We start from the raw sequence: 21022 nt of genomic DNA, 5'->3' as shown, positions 1-21022 counted from the left end.
TTGTCCTTGTTGAACCTCATCAGATTTCTTTTGGCCCAATCCTCTAACTTGTCTAGGTCCCTCTGTATCCTATCCCTACCCTCCAGCATATCTACCACTCCTCCCAGTTTAGTGTCATCTGCAAAGTTAATGAGGATGGAATCCATGCCATCCTCCAGATCATGAATGAAGATATTGAACAAAACCGGCCCCAGTTTTTGAGGGGTTTGGGGTGCAGGAGGGGGCTCCAGGATGGGGGAGTGGAACCAAGGCATTCGGAGTGTGGGAGGGGGCTGCGGGCTCTTGGGTGGGGCCAGGGATAAAGGGTTCAGGGTGTGGGAGGGGGTTCTGGGCTGGGACAGGGGGTTGGGGTGCGGGAGGGGATGAAGGCTCTAACTGGGGTTGTGGGCTCTGGGGTGGGGCCAGAAATGAGGGGGTCAGGGTGTGGGACGGGGCTCCGGGCTGGGGAATGGAGTTTGGGTGCGGGAGGGGGTGAGGCCTCTGGGGTGCAGGAGGGGGCTCCAAGCTGTGGGGGGTGCCAAGGGATTCGGAATGTGGGAGGGGGCTCCGGGTTGAGGTAGGGGGTTGGAGTATTGGATGGGGTGTGGGCTCTGGGGTTGGGCTGGGGATGAAGGGTTTGGGGTACAGGAGGAGGCTCCAGGCTGGGGGATGGGGCAGAAGGATTCGGAGTGCAGGAGGGGCCTGCAGGTTGAGGTAGGGGGTTGGGGAGTGGGAGGGAATATGGGCTGTGGGTGCGGGCTCTGGGGTTGGGGGTGCAGGAGGGGGCTCCACGATGGGGGGTGGAGCCAAGGGATTCAGAATTCTGGAGGGGGCTGTGGGTTAAGGCAGGGGGTTAGGGTGCAGAAAGCAGTATGGGCTCTGTACTGGGGGTGTGGACTCTGAGGTGGGGGTGTGGGATGGGGGGTTCAGGGTGTGGGAGGGGGCTCAGGGCTGGGGCATGGGTTCATGGTTGATGCGCGGGCTTACCTCCGGTGGCTCCTGGTCAGCGGCGCAGCAGGGGTGCACAGGCAGACTTCCTGCTTGTCCTGACTCCATGCTGTGCCCAGAAATGGCCAGCAGGTCCGGCTCCTAGGTGGGGGGGCCAGGAGGCTCAGCACGCTGTTCTCGCCTGCAGACACTGCCCTCCCAGCTCCCATTGGCCGCGGTTCCCGGCCAATGGGAACGTGGAGCCAGTGTTCGGGGCAGCGGCAGTGTGCGGAGCACCGTGGCCCCCTCCCCCCCACCTAGTAGCCGGACCTGCTGGCCACTTCTGGAGTGCAGCACAGTGCCAGGACATGTATGAACGAGCCTGCCTGAGCCCTACAGTACTGCCGACCAGACTTTTAACGGCCCGGTCGGGTGCGCACTGGAGCCACTAGGGTCCCTTTACGACCAGGCATTCAAGTCGAAAACCAGACACCTGGCAACCCTAGCAGTTCCTCAGTGAAATGCGGTTGGAGGGCTCTGCATGGTCCTATGGGTTCAGGAAAGTGTTAGTCAAGCTGTGTTTTGTGTCCTCTCTACCAAGAGCCACAGTCTACAGAACTTTAGCCACTTTATGCAGAGTTCTAACACCTGGGTGTCCATTCTGTCAGGAATAGCAGAGCCGGTACACCTCTTCCTCTAATTCTTTCGATAAAAGGTCTGAGTGCTGATCAGCTGACAGTCTCAGAGAACTGACAAAGACGAGATGAAGAAAAACAACTCCCAAACTGTCAGGCTTTTCATCTTAAATTTACACAACCCCCATCTGTACCCTCCAAAATGACTCTGCCCGCTAATTAAAATAAATGAGAGAAAACAGGGTCTTGAAGGAGTGTTGGCAATGTTTGCATTTGCAAGTGAAGGAAAGGGCAAGGGGGAGGTGGATGAGACGGGAGAGAGGGGCAAGGAGTATTCTCCCATAATTACTCAAACCAAGGCCCCACTATAGCAATGCTAATTTCTCCTTAGCAAAACTGTCTGATTTCTCTCCAATGCCCTGTTCCCTGTCCATGCTAGATCTTGTTCCAAACAAGCTGCTCAGGGAGTGCTGAGTCAGGCATGCTCACGGGCAATCTCACCATGACATTACAAAAATTAATGATAGAAAAGTTAGTAGCAGCTTATTTCTTTTAGCTGAATCTGCTTTCATACAGGGAAATACAAAAGCCTTGCAGCATCAGAGAAACTCCACCGGCACCTTCCCATGGCAATGCCACCAATCTGCCCTCCCAAGGGGCGATTTTTAACCTCTCTGTATCTCAGTTTCCTCTGTTACAGAACAGAGATAACTACCCTCCCTCCCGCCCCCTTCCTCACACGTTCTTGTTAACTGCTGGAAACGGCCCACCTTGATTATCACTACAAAAGGTTTTCTCCCCTCCTCCCCTACTGGTAATAGCTCATCTTAAGTGATCACTCTCCTTACAGTGTGCAAGATAAACACCCATTTTTTCATGTTCTGTGTGTATATAAATCTCCTCACTGTATTTTCCACTGAATGCATCCGATGAAGTGAGCTGTAGCTCACGAAAGTTTATGCTCAAATAAATTGGTTAGTCTATAAGGTGCCACAAGTACTCCTTTTCTTTTTGCAAATACAGACTAACATGGCTGCTACTCTGATAACTGACGGGCATTCTAAGGCTCAGGTAATTCAGATCCTGGGATGAAAGGAACTAAATGATCTCTGTAGTTTACAATATGCTGTTAACATAGCAGAAATGGTGAACAGAGGGTTTAGATGCGAACAGAAATGTTGTTACGATCCTGTTGTTAGAGATGGGCCAATTCCATAAACTCAAACCTGAACTGCTTTGAACTTCTGCGGTGGTGAGGTGCATATGGGTTAGATTCAAATCTCAGGATCCACTCCTATTAATTTGGTTCTGGGCTGGATTTAAAATGGAAGGAGACTAGTTTCCACCTGGTTCTGCCAGCCTTGGGTAGGCAAAACTCAGTTTTCTCCCACTGACTTCAGCCCACTGAAGTCGGTGGGAGTCTCTCTCTCAGATCAGACTGTCAGGCAGTGAGTTCTGACTGCTTGCCAGGGCTCACCCATATTTCAGGTCTGAACAGATTTCTAGAATGACATTTCCAGAGGCAAAATCAAGAGTTCCTTCAGAGCAGGCGCTTCCTGCTCTGCTCTTCCCTCTCCTTAAAAGGCCAAGCGAATACTTCTGCCTGTCTGAAGCCAGTTTAGGCTTTATTAGTGAGACGTGTTTTAACTTGTGCCATAGCCCTGGGGCAAGCCCAGACTTTGAGTTTCTGTGCCTCCTGATAAAATGGGTGGGGCCCAGGTTTCCATTTTAATACAAGAAAAGTGACACTGAGCTCAGCGGCTAGACAGGAAGGAAAAGGAAGTGACTCTATGGACCAGATCCTCAGCGAGTGCAAATCAGCCTAGCTCTACTGAAGTCAACACTGAGCTCTCTGGATGTATTTATAATGTTTTAGAAGCCTATATTAATTACAGCCTGCCAGCAACTGGCAGCAAACAGATTATCCAAAATTCATCACTCAGGAACAACATCACCAGCCAGTCACTTAAATAAAGGGACCAGACCCTTGCTAGCATAAATCAGCGTAGCTCCATTGACATCTGTACATTACAGTATTATAGCATTTGATTGCTATCAAAGCACTTTCTTGGTAATGGAACAAAAGAAACCTCTCTACGTTTATTATGGTCAGATAGCATATCTGCTAGTATTGATATCATATTGATCTATATTAAGAAAGAAAGTGCTACAATTTGGTGTAGAAGGAGTAGTCTATGGTGAATGACATTGTAAGGTTACATTTGGAGCTACAGATCTATGTTCCCTTTGTCTTCTTGATCCTCTGAGGGTCTTTGCATCTCTTTCCACCAATAGCTCTATTTGCAGCCAGGATTTTTCTCTGTTACTGGCCCTGTCTCAGGCCATTAATGGAAAAGAGGCTGAAATACTAAATGGGACTTAATATCTGCTACTTGGTCTGTGGCAGAATATTACTGAAAGGAAGTCATTCATGGTGCTTTTTGCTCTCCTATTTATCTGACCCAAGATAAATTCGGTCACCGATAGAGTTTTGGCTGTTAGCTTTTTGGTAGGGTAGCTTTTTGCAATGATGCTGCTGGAAAGCAGTTTTTTTTGGTTCTCTTCTTCTTCCCAGTCATTACCTTTCTTCCTTGTTTTCTTCATTTCTATCTCTGCTCACAGATGAGCTGGGGTTGAGTACAAAGAAACCTTGAACGCACAGTACAAAACCTGAGGGACAGTCAGTTTCCCCACAGAGGCTATTCCATAGATAAGATATTCTGCAGTATGAGACCATTTGTAAGCAGTTGCCTGTTGGGCTACCTCTATGCTACAAGCTAGTGGTGTGATTCCCCAGCTCATGTACACATACTCATGGTAGTAGACGAGAGTCACCGTGAGTATAAATAATAGTGTAGCCATGGGAGCACAGATAGTAGCTGCAGTGCCAAGTACAAACCCACCTGAAGCTCTCATCAAGATATCGGGAGTATGTGGATGTGAGCTGGGGAATCACACCCCTAGCTCGTAGTGTAGACATAAGGCTTGGTCCAGGCTCTTTTTGCAGATAGTGCTGAGCAAACAGTCTCATGGCCTGATTCTGATCTTGTTTACACTAGTGACTTTATTGGAATTATTCCTTATTTACATGAGGTTCTCATTTACTAAATGGAACTGATCATGTAGTTCCATCTTTTAATGATCTTTCTCTTTTATTAACCTTCTAATTAACCACTCTTCAGCTCCTCTTGCTCCACGAACCCCCTTCATTGCTGCCCTATTAGCACTTTCAAATAGAGCACTATTCAAACGCATACATCCTGTACAGGATAGAACGAATGGGTAGATTTTTTTCTATATATTCTGGGCTCCATCTTAGAATCATAGAACTGTAGGAAGGAACTTTGAGAGGTCTTCTAGTCCAGTCCCGTACACTCATGGCCTGACTAAGTAATAACTAGACCATCCCTGACAGGTGTTTGTCTAACCTGCTCTTAAAAATCTCCAAGGATGGAGATTCCACAACCTCCCTAGGCAATTTATTCTAGTGCTTAACCACTCTGACACGGAGCTTTTCCTAATGCCCAATCTAAACTACCCTTGCTGCAATTTAAGCCCATTGGTTCTCGTCCTAGCCTCACTTTGGCGCAGTTCAAGGGAAGGAGAAATAAGATGGATCTAACCCACCTTTCCACTCCTCCTCAGTCTGACTGGGGGATTAAATAGCTTCTTAAGGCAATTGAGAGGTGAGACTACAAAACGTGCAGACATATCTAAGCTAGCTTTGATCTAGATAGCTCAAGAAACCACAGCAGGGAAGGAGCAGTAGCGCGGGTGTCAGCCGCTCAAGTATTTACCCAGGGTCCCAGGCGGTGGGGCTAGTTCACGCAACCTTTGCAGCCACAGCTTCGCTGTTATTATTACTCAAGCTAGCTCAGGGAGGTCTACACCTGCTGCAATCAGACCTCCCAATTACAGCATAGACATTTCCTACGTCACAGTGTAATTTAGATGTTGGCCGCAATGGCTCACTAGAGATGGCTGCCCCAGATAAGGATTGGTGTCCCATGTGGTTGTGCAGCATGGCCTTGCCCACTCCTGACACACATGCAGCAGAGGGGGGTGTTGGTGGTGTAGAGCCAACTATGCTGCCTTTATTTCCCCCTCCCCCAAAGGATTTCCGTACAAAAACAGAAGCCTTGGCTATCCCTTTCAATCAGCTGACTTGCCACTTTCCATGGCCAGTTCTGGGGCCAAGGATCTGGTTCGTTGCACCAAACCCTGAACAAATGGGCAGCATGAAAGAGGATGCTAAAAAAGGGTTCTAATTCCTTATAAACCCTGCCTCCTTCCAGGAGGATGGCTATTATTTGTCTTAAAACACAAAATGGTTTCAAGTATCATGGATATTGGAGTGTGTGTTAAATAACCACAAAAACTCTCCAAGGAAAGAACACTAACTTTACCAATGGCTCTAATTATGGGGATTGAGCATGGATTCCTGTTTTCAAAGGTTTTGCATAAAATAATGGTCAGGAGCTACTTCCACAGGGCTTCTGTGAATCTCCTGCTTCACAGTTAATTGAAGGTAGTTTTGTTATTAGGCTGACTGGCTACCAGTTTGGAGCAGGGCTCAGGGTAATTAGGTAATGGAGCCAATTAGCCACTTTCAGCAAGATAAAAGCTGAGTCATAGCTCTGTTTTGGGGTATTTACTCATCTTTTAGCCTAACAGCAAAAAGAGACAAGAGTCAACAGTGTGCCCGTGTTGCCAAGAAGGCCAATGGCATTTTCGGATGTATAAGTAGGGGCAATGCCAGCAGATCGAGGGACGTGATCGTTCCCCTCTATTCGACACTGGTGAGGCCTCATCTGGAGTACTGTGTCCAGTTTTGGGCCCCACACTACAAGAAGGATGTGGAAAAATTGGAAAGAGTCCAGCGGAGGGCAACAAAAATGATTAGGGGACTGGAACACATGAGTTTTGAGGAGAGGCTGAGGGAACTGGGATTGTTTAGTCTGCAGAAGTGAAGAATGAGGGGGGATTTGATAGCTGCTTTCAACTACCTGAGAGGTGGTTCCAGAGAGGATGGTTCTAGACTATTCTCAGTGGTAGAAGAGGACAGGACAAGGAGTAATGGTCTCAAGTTGCAGTGGGGGAGGTTTAGGTTGGATATTAGGAAAAACTTTTTCACTAGGAGGGTGGTGAAACACTGGAATGCGTTACCTAGGGAGGTGGTGGAATCTCCTTCCTTAGACATTTTTAAGGTCAGGCTTGACAGAGCCCTGGCTGGGATGATTTAATTGGGGATCGGTCCTGCTTTGAGCAGGGGGTTGGACTAGATGACCTCCTGAGGTCCCTTCCAACCCTGATATTCTATGATTCTATGATAAATGACTTTTTTTTAGAAAACTAAAAGCTTGTTTAAGGTCTAGTGCAGTAGACTGAGCCTCTAGAAGCACACTGCCCTAAACAGAGAAAGGATGGTTTTGTGTTTAAGGCACTGAACTGGGACTTGAAAGATTTGGGTTCAGCTGATAGCTCTTCTGAAGACTCTTTGTGTGACCTTGGGCAAGTCACTTAATTTCAGCATGCTGCAGCTTCCCATCTGTTTAATGAGGATAATGCTGCTTCCCATTTGCCTTGACTATTTAGATCAGGGGCGGGTAAACTTTTTGGCCTTAGGGCCGCATTGGGTTTTGGAAATTGTATGGGGGGCTGGTTAGAGGAGGCTGTGCCTCCCCAAACAGCCAGCCGTGGCCCAGTCCCTGCCCTGCTTCTCGCCCCCTGACCCCCCCCGCCCCGGGACTCCTGCCCCATCCAACCCCCCCTGTTCCCTGATGGCCCCCCCTGCTCCCTGTCCTCTGACTGCCCCTGGAACCCCCATGCCTGACTGTCTCCCACTGCCCCATCCAACCCTTCCTCTCATTCCTGACTCCCCACAGGACCCCTGCCCCATCCAACCACCCCTTCTCCCTGACTGCCTCCTAGGGACCCCTGCCCCATCCAATCACGCCTTCTCCCTGACCGCCCTCGGAACCCCTGCCGCCCCATCCAACCTCCCCCCGGGACCCCTGCCCCCATTCAACCCCCCGTTCCCCGCCCTCTGACCACCCTGACTCCTATCCACACCCCTGCCCCCGACCACCCCACCCCCCACAAACTCCCCTCCTCTCTATCCAACATCCCCGCTCCCTGCCCCCTTACTGTGCTGCTTGGAGCACCAGTAGCTGGAGCCAGCCACGCACCGCGCAGCACAGAGCACCTGGTCAGGCCAGGCTCTGCAGCTGCACTGCCCCAGGAGCTCGCAGCCCCCCCACGCAGAGCATTCTGCTGGCGGCGCAGTGAGCTGAGGCTGTGGGGGAGGGGAACAGTAGGGGAGGGGTCGGGGGGGCCGCGGGCCATAGTTTGCCAACCTCTGATTTAGATAGTAAGCTCTCCAGGGCAAGACTGTCTCTCACGAAGAGTTTGTACAGAACCTAACACAACTGGCCCCTGATCTCAACTGTAGTCCCTAGGGACTACTTTAATACAAATTAATAATAATATAAATCAATCATTATTTAAAAGCCACAGCTGGGATTTTTTTTTTTTTACCATGCATTATGCATGGTATAATGACTTCATGGTTGCAAACATAAAACTACGATAGATTCCCGCTAACCACTTATATGAAGGATACTGACAGAATTCGGGCAGTTCACTTCCGTAAACACAGGCCTTTACCACTTGAGCTTCATTGGCTGCTACTCATTTAGAGATTTTTATAGGTCAGCCACCATAGGGAAACATAGTCACAAGAACTTGAGCAAGTGTGACTCTATTTAGCAAAGAACAATGGTGTATGCGAGCACATAGGCATGTGTGCATTGGCACACACACAAACACACCTGCCAGTATGTTACAATGGATTCAGCATGCCACGTAGAGATTATAGGGAGAGATGGAACACATGGACGGTGATGAGCATTGGTGCTCAAAGCCTTCACAGTGAGAACAGACACAATCCCAGGAGGAAGCAGAACTGCACTCCCATCTTACCGCAAAGTAGTTTATAAAGATTTGCTGTATGTTGAGATCACCCCTTAGATCCTGATCAAATGTCCATTAAAACCAGTGGGAGTGGTTCTATTGCCTTCAATGAGCCCTGGATCAGACCCTTACAGCATAAGCTATATTTCAGGCCCAGAGAGGAATAGACTGTTGGTGGTTCAGTCACCTGCTCAGGACAGTGGTCTCCAGCTCACCAAATTTCACTTGTCAACAACTGCTGCCCTTACACTGAAGCATGATGATCATTAGGGGCACTCGGCTTCCAAGACCCAACAGTGTTTGCAAAGAGACGAGCTTCTGTTGTAACGTTTTCAGAAACCAAAGAAAGGCAATGCCACAGAATGTCTCTCTCTGAAACCAAGTGAGAGCTGTTCCCCAACTTCAGCCATCAACTTGCCTCTGCATTCAGTTGTGAGATTACACACCGCTGGGGTGTCTATTTATTTCACGAGATACTCATGCTTCTGATTTCCCTGGGAAACCTAATGCTGGGAGAGTTTATCTTCCTTCACATCAGAGCTGGAGCATATAAGGATCGTTGTCGGTATCCGCTATTTGTTCAATGACATTTTGACATGACGGCATGTGCGCATTCACCCTGTCTTCATATGAATGCAGAATGTAGGCCAGGCTCAAGGTTTCCTTACAAAAAGAATTTTGTTCTCACTTTAGTTCAGGTTTCCATAAGGTTCCTCAGAGTGCTCAATAATGTGAATGTGTTTGTTTAGTGAGGCAGTCACAAGGACTGGTCAGGATGATGAATAAAGAAATGGGTCAGATCCTTGGGTTGGTGGAAATCAATGCAGTTCCATTGAAGCTGTGCTGATTCAGACCAGCGGGGCATCTGGCTCAGTATGTCTGTATGGATTATTTCTGAGTATTCACAAACCCCATTTGTTTTAATGTTTTATTTCTGTTTAGATCTCTCTGCTCCCTCCCCTCTCTGCCACTTACAGATTCCCCCCTCTCCTGCTCCCTGGCACTGTTACACATGCCAGACCCGCCATTACTGTCATTCATATAAGAGCACTACAGGATCTTCACACTGAAGAGCTCACAATCGCATTCAGACAAATGCAATGCCCAGGTCACATGCCAGAGGGCATGCAGATATAGAGTCAGATTCTGGGCCTCCCTCCAACCCAGCATACACCATATAAATGGGTTAGCATGCCCTCTCCCACCGTTCACTTCTCCCGGCACTCCAACCTCCTTGCTCTTCACAAAAACGCCATCTCCTGCCACACCACTAACCAGTACCACTTCCCTTAGTGCATGAATAGGATAAGCTCTGAACGCCCAGACCCTTACTCGGCCCCCTACTGCCCACCACCATGTGGCTTCTGCTCCTTCACACAACCAGGTCCTACTCCCACCTCTTATCCCAGTATTCTCCATCTTCTGCTCCCCAACACCTCTCCCTGCTCAATCTCAGCTCCTAGCCTTTTAAGTTCTTGCTCTCTGGCATCATCCATCTTAGCTTCTGACCCCCACAGCACCTTAGAATCCTCCCCCCGCCACAGATACTATAACCCCCTGTGCAGCTCCTGTCCCCCTACCTCTGCCCAACCTCTAGGTGCTGACTTCTCCCCTTTCAGCTGCTCTTGGGAGCCTGTGGGGGACGGCAGGAGGAATCAGGACAATAGGAGCCTTCTCCAATCCATGCAGCTCTAGAGGTGGCCAGTAGGGGAAAGCAGGAGGAAACAGACCTGCCATTTGAGCAATCTGGGGGGATGCGGTGCAGGTGACAGCAGCAGAAACTCTGATTTGGTCTCGGGAATACTGCATGTGTCTTCATGGTTTGCATAGTCCCAAGCTCATCTCTAGGTGCAGTTATGAGGCTCTTGAAGGAGACTTCAAGAGAATTATCTTGATGTGGAATATGAGAGGAAGACAGCGAAGGATTTAGAGGAGAGAGACACATGGACAGAGCAGCAGGAGAGTAAGATGACTGTACCATTAGGGGAGCTTTACTGCCGGTTATGGTTAGTATTTCATGATCACGTCTTACTCCCATACTGTACTGAGAAGAGACTGGAGGGAGGTAAATGAAAAGTGCTAACTGGAGATGTGCAGGTATTCTACTGAGTGAAATCAGCATCTCTCCATGGATACCTTGGTGAAACCCGGAAACCTGCCAACATGCCATACCCTTACAGCATTCCTGGAAATACTCCTCTAGTTTTGATGATCGCAACGCCTTTTCTTTATGGCCTCCCCAAATTCCACCTTTCCAGACTCCAACACTGGCAGAATGCCACAGCCTCATTTCTGACATGAGCCATGAAGAAGGAATACACCCTCATCTTCCAACAACGCTATTGTTTCCCCTTTCATGTCAGAATCCAGTGAATAATTTTTCTTTGTTTTTAAGCCCATCATAAACTTGCTCCAGCCTCCTTCAAAGACCTTGCCAATCTCTGCTACCCACCTACCTCCCCATATTTGCCTCCTCTCTCATGGACCACTAGAGCTGGCTAATTCTCAGAACAATGAATTAGTCAAATACGTTATTCAGTGACAAGCAGCCAATTTAATCAAGCAGTGTGTTCAATTAATAGTATTAAACCAGCTCTATCAGCCCACCCTAAATATACCTTTTCACCCCCACTGCAACTATTTATTATTTTAGGCTGGTATTTCCAAAGTGGCTTAAAGGAGTTAGGTACTCTGATCTCATTGAAATGTAATGGGTGTTGGATGCCTAAAACCCTTAGGCTCCTTTGGAAATCCCAGACTGACTTTTTAAAAAATAGTTAGCATGAGAGATGCTATTAACAAAACAAAATTCTACCATATTGTGCACGGTCTAAGAAATGTGTCACTGACATCACAGCCACGACAAACCTCTATCTGCAGTGATGTCACATCATTCAGAAAGGACCAAGCAGACAGTCAAAGGAATTAGGTTTAAATAAGAATAGACTTGAGGCCAGAAACAAGGCTAGATGTAAAGACATGCCCTGGGAGACATCGAAGGGAGTTTAAGGACTCGCCCCTTTCATGATTGCTAAACACAGTGTGAGTCATGTGCAGAGAAGATTTCAAACTCTTAACTGCTTTCCCATTGCCAAAATTAGCAGGCATGTCCTGACAAACCACTGATTTCACAGGAACATTCCCTTTAAAAAGTGGCACAGAAGGGAAGGCACAGAACTAAGAGCAGAGAAGTTGAACAAACCTCACTTTGTGTGTTTTGGGGCAAGAGGTCAGGATTTTTAAAGGGCACCCAGAGAGATTCCAGCCCTTTTTTGGTAGAAGATCATCTTGGGGGTATGATGTTCATGAATTTATTTTGATTTATAATTTATCTAGGAAAAAACACACCTGTCCCAAGCTATAGGCACTTCTATGATTAATTAAAATTACAATTTAATCAAACCAAACCAGCAGTGTGAACCAGAATATAATAATAAAGTGGAAGCAGACCCACACAATACCCCATCTCACCCACAAGCAGCAGCCCATCATCCCTTTCCCTCCCCAAAAGGGCTGGCAGTGGGATTGTCAAAAGCACCCATGAGAGTTCTGAATCTCATGAACAGTCAGCAGGAGCTGGTAACTAATTTAGGCTCCCCTGAAAATTCTAGATTTGGTAAAGGGATCATCCGTATATGGCACCCTGAAGGCCAACAGGTTAAAGCTATTAAAGGTTGGGGGGGAGTAAGGTCCAAATCTGAGAGTCCATCCAGAGGATTTCCACCTAGGCTCTACACTGATGCTTCCACTAACTGGAAGCTGATCAAGATTTTTCCCCAACTCCAACAGCATAGGTGGACACCCACTATCAGCCCACAGGTGGTAATGATCAGTCCCCGACACTGGCACATTTCTAGCTGCCTTGCCCCAATATGACCCCCAAAAGAGCAACGTGCTCTGTCCCACAGCAAGCTGAGTACTCTGGCCATAATCCAGCAAACATCTTAAGCATGTGAGCAATCCCATGGGACTCGGCACCTTGCAGGATAGAGTTGCATGAGCATGGAGCCAATAAACATGTGGGTTAGCCACACGGCTGTCATGATAGCCACGTAACTTATTCAGAAAGTTTGTCACCCATAAGGCTATTAAAGTCATTGAGCAGTCTCAGTCCCTCCATCCCACCCTGGTGAAAAGGCCCCAGAGGCTTCTTGGTTTCAAGGGACATCGCTCGTTTTAGTGCCAAAGTCACCCCTCACTTCTATTGTTAAAAAATACACCAGAAGCAAAGAATCATGAAACAGAGGCTACAGAAAGCCTTCTGTACACTAAAGAAAGGGATTTTACAGAACTAAAAATATTTTTACAGAATAATTTGTGTGTCCCTCATTTCTGGTCACTTTCACACACCTCACCCCACATTTGAGCCCTGGCAGGCTGAGGTGTGTGGTGGGGAACAACTTCAGCTCACACAGAGACTTTGCAATGCAGCCGGGAAATCACTTCACCAGGCCTAGTCCCAGCTTCACTCCACCCTGGGACACTGGATTCAATCCATCTGTGAGGTGAGAAACTACCTATATTTAAGACTGAATAAACAGCGTGGCCATAATGCCATGACCTCACTGATCCCCCTTTAGCCTCATGCTACACAAAATATTCACCCAACATTAACTGTAACGGGCACCAACTGTGGTAAACCAAAGCAATGACATCAAATCAGGTTTCAGTAAAACACACGCAAGATCCGTGGCCTCAGTTAAATCTGGACCGTCCACACCTTATTAACCCTTAACCTCATTTAACAGCATAAACAACATCCCAACCTTTTAAAAGTTAACTACTGGCAAAAAACAATGGTGGTATCTCAATTCCAGTTTAGGCCAAACTCAAAACTTCTCCCTGCACTGTCTCCCCTCGCCAATGATCCCCACCTCAGGCCCTCATAGCACCAGCCCCACTACAGTAGCTATTGAAGGTATGTAACTGCTAAAATTGGCTGAATAAGGACAAGGAATTCAAGGGTGTACTGCAAAAGCCATCTCGGCAAATCCCTCAGCCCCCAGGAAGCACACAATTGCATCACCACCATCGCTAAGCCCTCCCTTCTTGTGAGCGTCTTGTCTTTGGCGAAAGTGTTAATAGAAGCAGGTGTGGTCAGGAATGACCTGGGAGATCAGAGAATGACTGAACCATGACTCATGCCTCGTCCCAGCCCAGAACTGACCAGTCTGCATCTTAAATACCGTACATCACTCTAACGTGCATTGCAATGGCACCAGAACCAGGAAACAATGGACACCACTGCTGACCGCGCATGTCTTCATACTCACACTCAGCAGGAGGCCCTTGTTTTCTTTGATGGCACCTATACAGCCGACGAAGCCGATGATCATGACAAAAGTCCCTGTGACAATCAGCAGGTTGGCAGCCGACAGGGATGGGAAAGAAGAGGAGAGGGTAGCAAAGTTCCCTTGGGTAACAGCCAGCCAGATACCAACTCCAAGGATCCCGCAGCCTCCCAGCTGGGAAAACAAAGAAACTCCGTCAGAGCATCCTTTATTAGTATAATTTTTATCATCTATATCACAGTAGTCTCTAGAGGTCCCATTGTACTAGGCCCTGTACACACACACAGAGTAAGAGATCATTCCTCCCCTAAACTGCTTTCAGACTAAATACAACAAGACAAAGCGGGGAGGAAAGAATCAGTATTATCCCCATTTTACTGATGGGGAAACTCAGGCACGATGATGTGACCTGATTAAGACATGCTGTATCTGTGGCAGAGTCAGAACCCAGATCTCCTGAGTCTCAGTCCAGTGTCCTAACCACAAGGGCAACCTCTTCTTCCTTCCTTCTCTGAGGGAAAAGCAGGCACTCTGGGAGGCAAGGGTGAAACTCCCATAATTTCTGGTCTGGTTGTGGGCCAAAATATCCCCAGGCACTATTTAGGCAGCTCAGAGAACTGCACATAAAGTAGTGTGTGCTACACCCCCTCTGCCTCTTACCCATGACACACAATCTCCCACTCCTGGTATGCCGCATACATCAAGGCTTGCAAGAGGGACTGCATAGTGCTCCTCATGGCTGTCCTAGGCAGTGCCTGTCCTAGGGAAATTCTCCATGGCCAATTAAGGGTGGAGGGTTACCGCATACAGGGGCTGTAGTGGGAGAAAGGATCCCTCCACTAGTATTGCAAATAATGACACTGATCACCCGTATTGTGGCTTAGTTACTTTGATAATTAAATGCTCAGCAGAGAACTTGAAGACTCCTTAGGCTGGTCTAGAACAGGACCAAGTGAGAAGCAATAGTACACGGTTCCCCAGATACATAAAAAGTGGAAAGGCTGCACGAAGGTGTGGGCAGGCTCCACCACAAAAACAACATCTAGGGTGGCTATATTCACTGGGACTTTTAAAAAAATGTGTTCATTTATCAGCCTGCTGTTTATAATTGTGAGAAAGCCCACAGAACTGTAGCAATTCAAGTAAAGCTGTGAAATTAAATAGACTTAAACAAAGGGGATTTCATTTGATAATAGTCCCACAGCAGAGCATCACTTAGGTTTCTTTCAGTCTCTCTCTTTAAAATAACTGATTTTTTATTGAGTTTTATAATTGCACTTTATTATCTAAAATCAATTAAAGGCTGGGAAGGAAACCATGTTCACATAGTAATAAGTCACATGTGTCATTCTCTTTCAGATGCATATCAATTAAATGTCTGCATAAAGTGGGTGAACATAAGGCAAATCATGAACTAGGAAAGGAAAGAGAAAGAGCTAGCCGCAAACTCGGGCATTAGACCTCAGAAATGAAAGAGAGAAAAAAATCCAAGGAAACTGCAAAGTAATCACTCAGTTTGTATAACTCTAATCAGTTATTTAGGGCTGGATTGTGCATCTGCGCTGCCCCCATCCCCTCTGAGAGCCAGTGCAGAGCCACACAGCTCAAGGCAAGGCTGAGGAAAGGTGCACAGACTGCACCATCTTTTAGTATGTTTGAGCTTGTTCCCTCAGTTGCTCCCCAACATCTTTGGCAGGGTGGTAAAGGGCTGCGGCAATACCTCACACCAGCCCCATGAGATCAGCCGATTGTCATATAGAGGAAATAGTCCTTGTGTTTCCTTCAAACATAGGGACTACAATTGTCCTTATGTGGGATGCCTGCATGTCAAACAGCTTCTTATGCTCCAAAAGATTTAGAAAACCTGACCTACAAGCAGAGGTTAAAAAAACAGGCCTTTTAAGTTCAGAGACAAGACGACGGGGGAAGGGTGATAAGTCTTCCAATATTTTAAGGGCTGTTATAAGGAGGACTGTGACCAATTGTTCTCCATGTCCACTGAAGGTAGGACAAGAACTAATGGGCTTAATCTGCAGCAAGGGAGATTTAGGTTAGATATTAGGAAACACTTTCCAATGACAAGGGTAGTTAAGCTCTGGAATAGGCTTCCAAGGGAGGTTGGGGAGTCCCCATCATCGGAAGCTTTTAAAAACACGTTGGACAAACATCTGTCAGGGATGGTCTAGGTTAACTTGGTCCTGCCACAGCACAAGGGGCTGGACTTAATGACTTCTCAAGGTCCCTTCCAGCCCTACATTTGTATGATTCTATCTCCTGCCACACATCTTGCACAAGAGCCAGGGACAATTCAGCCCATATGATTCCCACAATTATATACAATATATGTACACACTAACCAATCCATGCATCATGTGGTCACTGCCAAGATTTCCAAAGAGGTGTAGTTTAACTAAACAATTTGTTTAGGTGTTCATGCTTCAGGTACCATCCTTCCCCCTAGTCATTGTTTAGTGCGCTTCAAGGAGCATTGAAAATAAGCAAAGGAAACAACAGCTTAAGAAAAATCTCTTAAGCATAAACGTCTATTATACTGTGGAACAGCATCTACAGAGAATCCCAAGGCTGGAATCAGCTACAACTGGACTGGTCAAAACAACTGAAATACACTCTCAGGACATTCCTGCCCTAGCAGGGAAAATAGGCGCAAATACCCCATAGCTTTTTCTCTCTCCCCAGTTTCTATGATTCTATACCTCAGAATCAGCCTCTGAGCACTGGGCACAACAAGGCTACACAAATGTCTCAATTAGGCAGTAACGAGTGCAAATCCCCAGGAGCACCGGAGGCATCCATTTGCAATCCATTTAGCTATTATCTTTAATACAATGCTTATGAAATTCCAAGGCACCAATAAAATGCAGCATATGTCATCCCCGTATCAGAGCCCTTATCATTGTTATTTTGTTGCCTTGACTGATACGGAATGTATATGACTGTACTTTGTAATCTGCATGAAGTGCGTCTCACTAGTAAGCATTATTATTCATGCGGCAGCTGAAAGATTTGATTGCAGCAACCGTTCCAGCATCACCTCTTAAATTCTTTGCCATATGAAGGGCATAAAGCTATACGAAGTCCTTCCAACACCATTGCCCCTAGGATCCTAGATTTCCCCAAAGACACCTCTAGCATCAGACATTTAGTTATGAGTACATTGATCCTGCTCTCAAAAATCACTCCACACCAACGCATGTTCAAACAGAAGCACGTGTACGTGCAAATGCTGGGGTTTGCGGGTGTACCCATTTAGTCCAGAGCTGAAAACTTAAGGCCAGTTTGTCAGCCCATGTAGATCACCATAGCTCCGTTAACTTCAATAGAGCTACATCAATTTATATGAGCTGACGATCAGGCACAGAGGCTTTAGACGTCTAAAAGGAAAAGTTGATTAACCAAAGCCGGCAGTCTGGAGAAAATCTCACCAGCATTCCAGTGTCTTGGGAATGACTCTTTCAGCAACAGGCCCAACTAACTCACTCTGACCCACAACAGGGGATTTCACAAAGCCCTTCTCATGGGAAATGACAACAGTGCCCAATCCTTCTGACTCCAGTTATGCTCATTCCTCCCACGTTCCAAACCGTTCCCCGCTTAGAGTGCCCCACATCAAAACCACAACATGGCAATCTCTGTCCTGAAAGGCAGGGACTCCCTTTAGAGCTAAGCAATGCAGTTCTTTTAGGCCCTGATTCCACAAGGCACATAAGCACACTCCCTATTCATGAAAGCACTTAGGTATATGCTTAATTTTAAGCATGCATTTATGTTTCCTTGACTTCAGCAGCACTTAAGCATTTGCTTACGCACTTTTCTGAACAGGACCCTAAGGGTCTGATCCAAAGCTCACTGATGTCAATGGGAGTCTTCCAGTGGGCTTTGAGTCTGGTCCCAAGTGACCAAATGGACCGTTGTTAAGCAACTTGAGATACACTGGCCCTTACCATTCTCTGAGTACAAGCGGCTGCCTCTGCCATCCTGTGGATTTGAGAGACCTTGTTTATTTACATTATAGATTTTGGAACAAAGAGAGACTAACGTAAAAGTTTTGTTGCAGTTGATTCCCTGCTGCCTGCCTGTCTGTTCTGATTTCTACTTGACATCTAAGGAGCTGCAATTTATGGATAATTTTACTCTGTTATTTATGTTGTTCTTTTCCTCCTGGTTTGTGCCAAACACTTGGAGGAAGAGTGATGAGATGATAGCTCTTGACAGCTTTCAGGGATTGCTGTGATGTGAAATAAAACAAAAACAAAATCACTAACAGGGCTGCTTTTATCAGCTTTCCTGTGTCCAAGAAGGCTCCAAAATTGTCATGGCTAAAGGAGACACTAATCACTGAAACAAAAGAGCAGTAGAAAGACTGTGGAAGTGGTGTGATATATTGGCAAATAAATATAAGCCCGTATTGAGTTCATGTGGCAGATGAGAGACAGAACTTGCTTATCAAAGATGACGCCATATGCCAGATTTCTGATTATGGCTTCACTCATTCTCCTTTGAGTTAAAAACTATACCTGACACTGGGACCCAGGAGATTTGGGTTCAATTCTTGGCTCTGCCACACACTTCCTGCTGGGAATCTTAGACAAGTCGCTTGATCTCTCTGTGCTGTAGTTTGCCAGCTGTAAACTGGGGATGACAATCCTGCCGATGACAAGTACAAGTAGGCCTTGATCTTGGCTGGGCTTTCTAGGCACTACTATAATACACATAATAAAGCATTTCACAAAGATTAGCTAACCCCCACAACACCCCAAGTGGAATAGAGATTATTACTACCTAGTTATTATCCCCAAGGGTAACCTTTGAAGAGAGAGGTTAAATGATATAACCGTGATCCAAGGGTCAGTAGCAGACCTAGGAAGGAAATGAAGGGGCTTAAATCTACTCTCATTTACCCCACGAGAAAATCCAGAGAAACTCCACTGAACAAAATTTCACCAGTGTAAATCTGGCTGTGTATGTGATCAGACATGTCCTAGGAGTCCCGACTCTCACTTCCTGTGCTCAAATGGCTAGACAACACCTTCTTCCAATAGTCCCGGCCACGAGATCTCAGCCATGCTTGGATCAGGAATGCATAATTACTAACTTCACCCAGGTGGCAGGCACCAATCTTCAGTGTGCCTTACTCGCCAGATCTCAGCTGAGAGACATGGTACCAAATTGGGCTCTGATAATTATGTCTCTCAGTTTTTAACAATGCCTTGCATGAGAGAACATGCTGTGGTCTCTTCACTGTGTGTTGCTAAACTAATAATAGAATTTAACTCTTTGTGTGCCTGCAGCCCACAGCCCACAGCAGGTCCTTGGAAGCAGCGTACATATTAGGACTAGATGAACAGGAAGTATCTAGCCTAGTTCAGGAGCTATAGGGTTTGCAATGCCTGTAGAGAGACACCTATGTTTTAATACAAAATAGGCCCACTGTTCAAAAAAATGGCTAATGCTGCTGGGAGACTCCACATATCAAACTGTGGGCCCAGTTCACCAATCCAACCCACGTACATTAGGTACCAATTATGCTGAAGTCAGTGGAGTTCTAGGGAAGCGCATTGAGCCTGCGAGAAAGGAGAATTAGGCCCCGCGTGTCGCGTGTTTGTGCAGGGAGTCTTGCATGCTGTGTAAACTGCCAGAACAAAGAGAAAATGGGTTAAGGGTTCTCCTTTTGTGCATAAGCAAAAATAGAAGGAAGAGCTCAATAGCTATGTCTGTACCAGGCTCCTCCGAGTTGGCTCCAACTGCACTCATTCCCTGGCCTCTTTGAAGGGAACCAGAGATATATGATAATCAGTTGTAGGAGGAGCAAATACTAAAAAAAATCGGTAAGAAGTCCCTTTTCTTGACACCCGCTTCCCCCCCCCGCTTTTCTTTTCCTCTTAAAGTAGCAGAGAGCAGTTTCTTGCCTGGAGCCTTAGCATAAGCCCAGCCAAAACCCCTCTCCTGAGTTGCATGCACAATCAGAAACTAGAAGCATCTATGTTAAATTTACATGACGCTAAAAGGACCGCCTCATCCCAACTGAGAGACTCCCCCCTCTCAGTTTAGACCCTCAGGAACATCCACAGCAGGACATACAGAAGACAAACAGACTCAGCTTCTGTCAGGAGCAAAGTCCAGAGTGAAGAGCCGTCCGCTGAACATGCCCAGCACTCAGCCCACAATTATGTAAGCATAGGGACTTCCACTTGTCCAGCAGGTTCAACTACCTGGCTAAAATGCTGGGAGAAAAGTGCTCCCTGAAATAATCAGCACCATAACTAATAACAATGAACACACTGAACTGCACCTAGAAACAAACTGGCAGCTAGTGCATTCTCTAGTGAACCAGAGTCCTGTGTTCCCTGCAAGACGCACTGCTAAGTAAGGGCTGGATTGAAATCTTGTAATCCATCCTGAGGAAGGAACCACAGTTCCCTAGGAGCAGAGCCCAGCATATTGTGACTCAGAGTCACAGTCCCTTCCCTGCTTCCCCCATGCTCTTGGGGTAGCGAAGTCATTTCTGTCAGCCCTTTTGCAGGCATAAGTTGCTCCCCCTCTGCGCCAGCTCTGGTGCATGGACTGTTGCATTGCATAGGGGTGGAACCAAATCTCTACCCGCATCCTGGCCAAAGCCACCCACTCCTTGCCAACCTGCAGAAGAGAGAACACAACAGTCTGGTGGCAACTGCTCTCCCTGCTGCATAGGTTTCAGTGATGGGGGTAGACCATGCAACAGAATAAGTGGGATCTTTATGTCCCTTCCTCCCCTGCATAGGAATGCAGCAGGGTTTATAACTGAGCCCTACGTACGCAGGTGCATTCAGTACCAGCTGAAGTTTCCAAGTGGTCTTCAACTTTAGTTCCACGTACCGTGCACAGTTTACTCTGGTGGTGACAAAGGCGTGGACAGTTATAGCAAGGTTCAAAACTAAAAGTAGCATCCCACTAACCAAGCAAAGATGAAATCTCTCTCTCGCTCTCAGACACACACACAAACACTCACTTTGGGTGGAAAAATGGCCTGTAGAATAATTCTAATGGGTTAGAAAATAAATTATTCAGACTTCAATGCATACATTTAAAATTGATCTTACAGCATTGTAAACAAAGTAATCCCAAGCAACCCCAGATACACGCATGCATCTGGAGGAATTAATTCTGCAGCTACAGCTACTCGCTTACAATATAGAGGGAGAAATTGCCTCATTGTTCATC

At 46.8% G+C, this 21022-nt stretch overlaps 1 protein-coding gene across 1 annotated transcript in view; it reads right to left on the bottom strand.

Annotated features, from left to right (window-relative positions):
- The window catches only part of TSPAN4 (tetraspanin 4), a 271582-nt gene that overhangs the window by 78465 nt on the left and 172095 nt on the right, over positions 1-21022 (bottom strand). Inside the window, exon 2 of the mRNA XM_077819880.1 lies at positions 13787-13978. Coding sequence (XP_077676006.1) covers positions 13787-13978 — 192 coding nt within the window. The remainder of the gene's footprint in view (positions 1-13786; positions 13979-21022) is intronic.

The sequence above is a fragment of the Eretmochelys imbricata genome, chromosome 6, assembly GCF_965152235.1.
Source record: "Eretmochelys imbricata isolate rEreImb1 chromosome 6, rEreImb1.hap1, whole genome shotgun sequence".
NCBI classification, from domain to species: Eukaryota; Metazoa; Chordata; order Testudines; family Cheloniidae; genus Eretmochelys; species Eretmochelys imbricata.
Note: the sequence above shows the minus strand (reverse complement) of the source record. Positions and strands in the feature narration are given on the sequence as shown.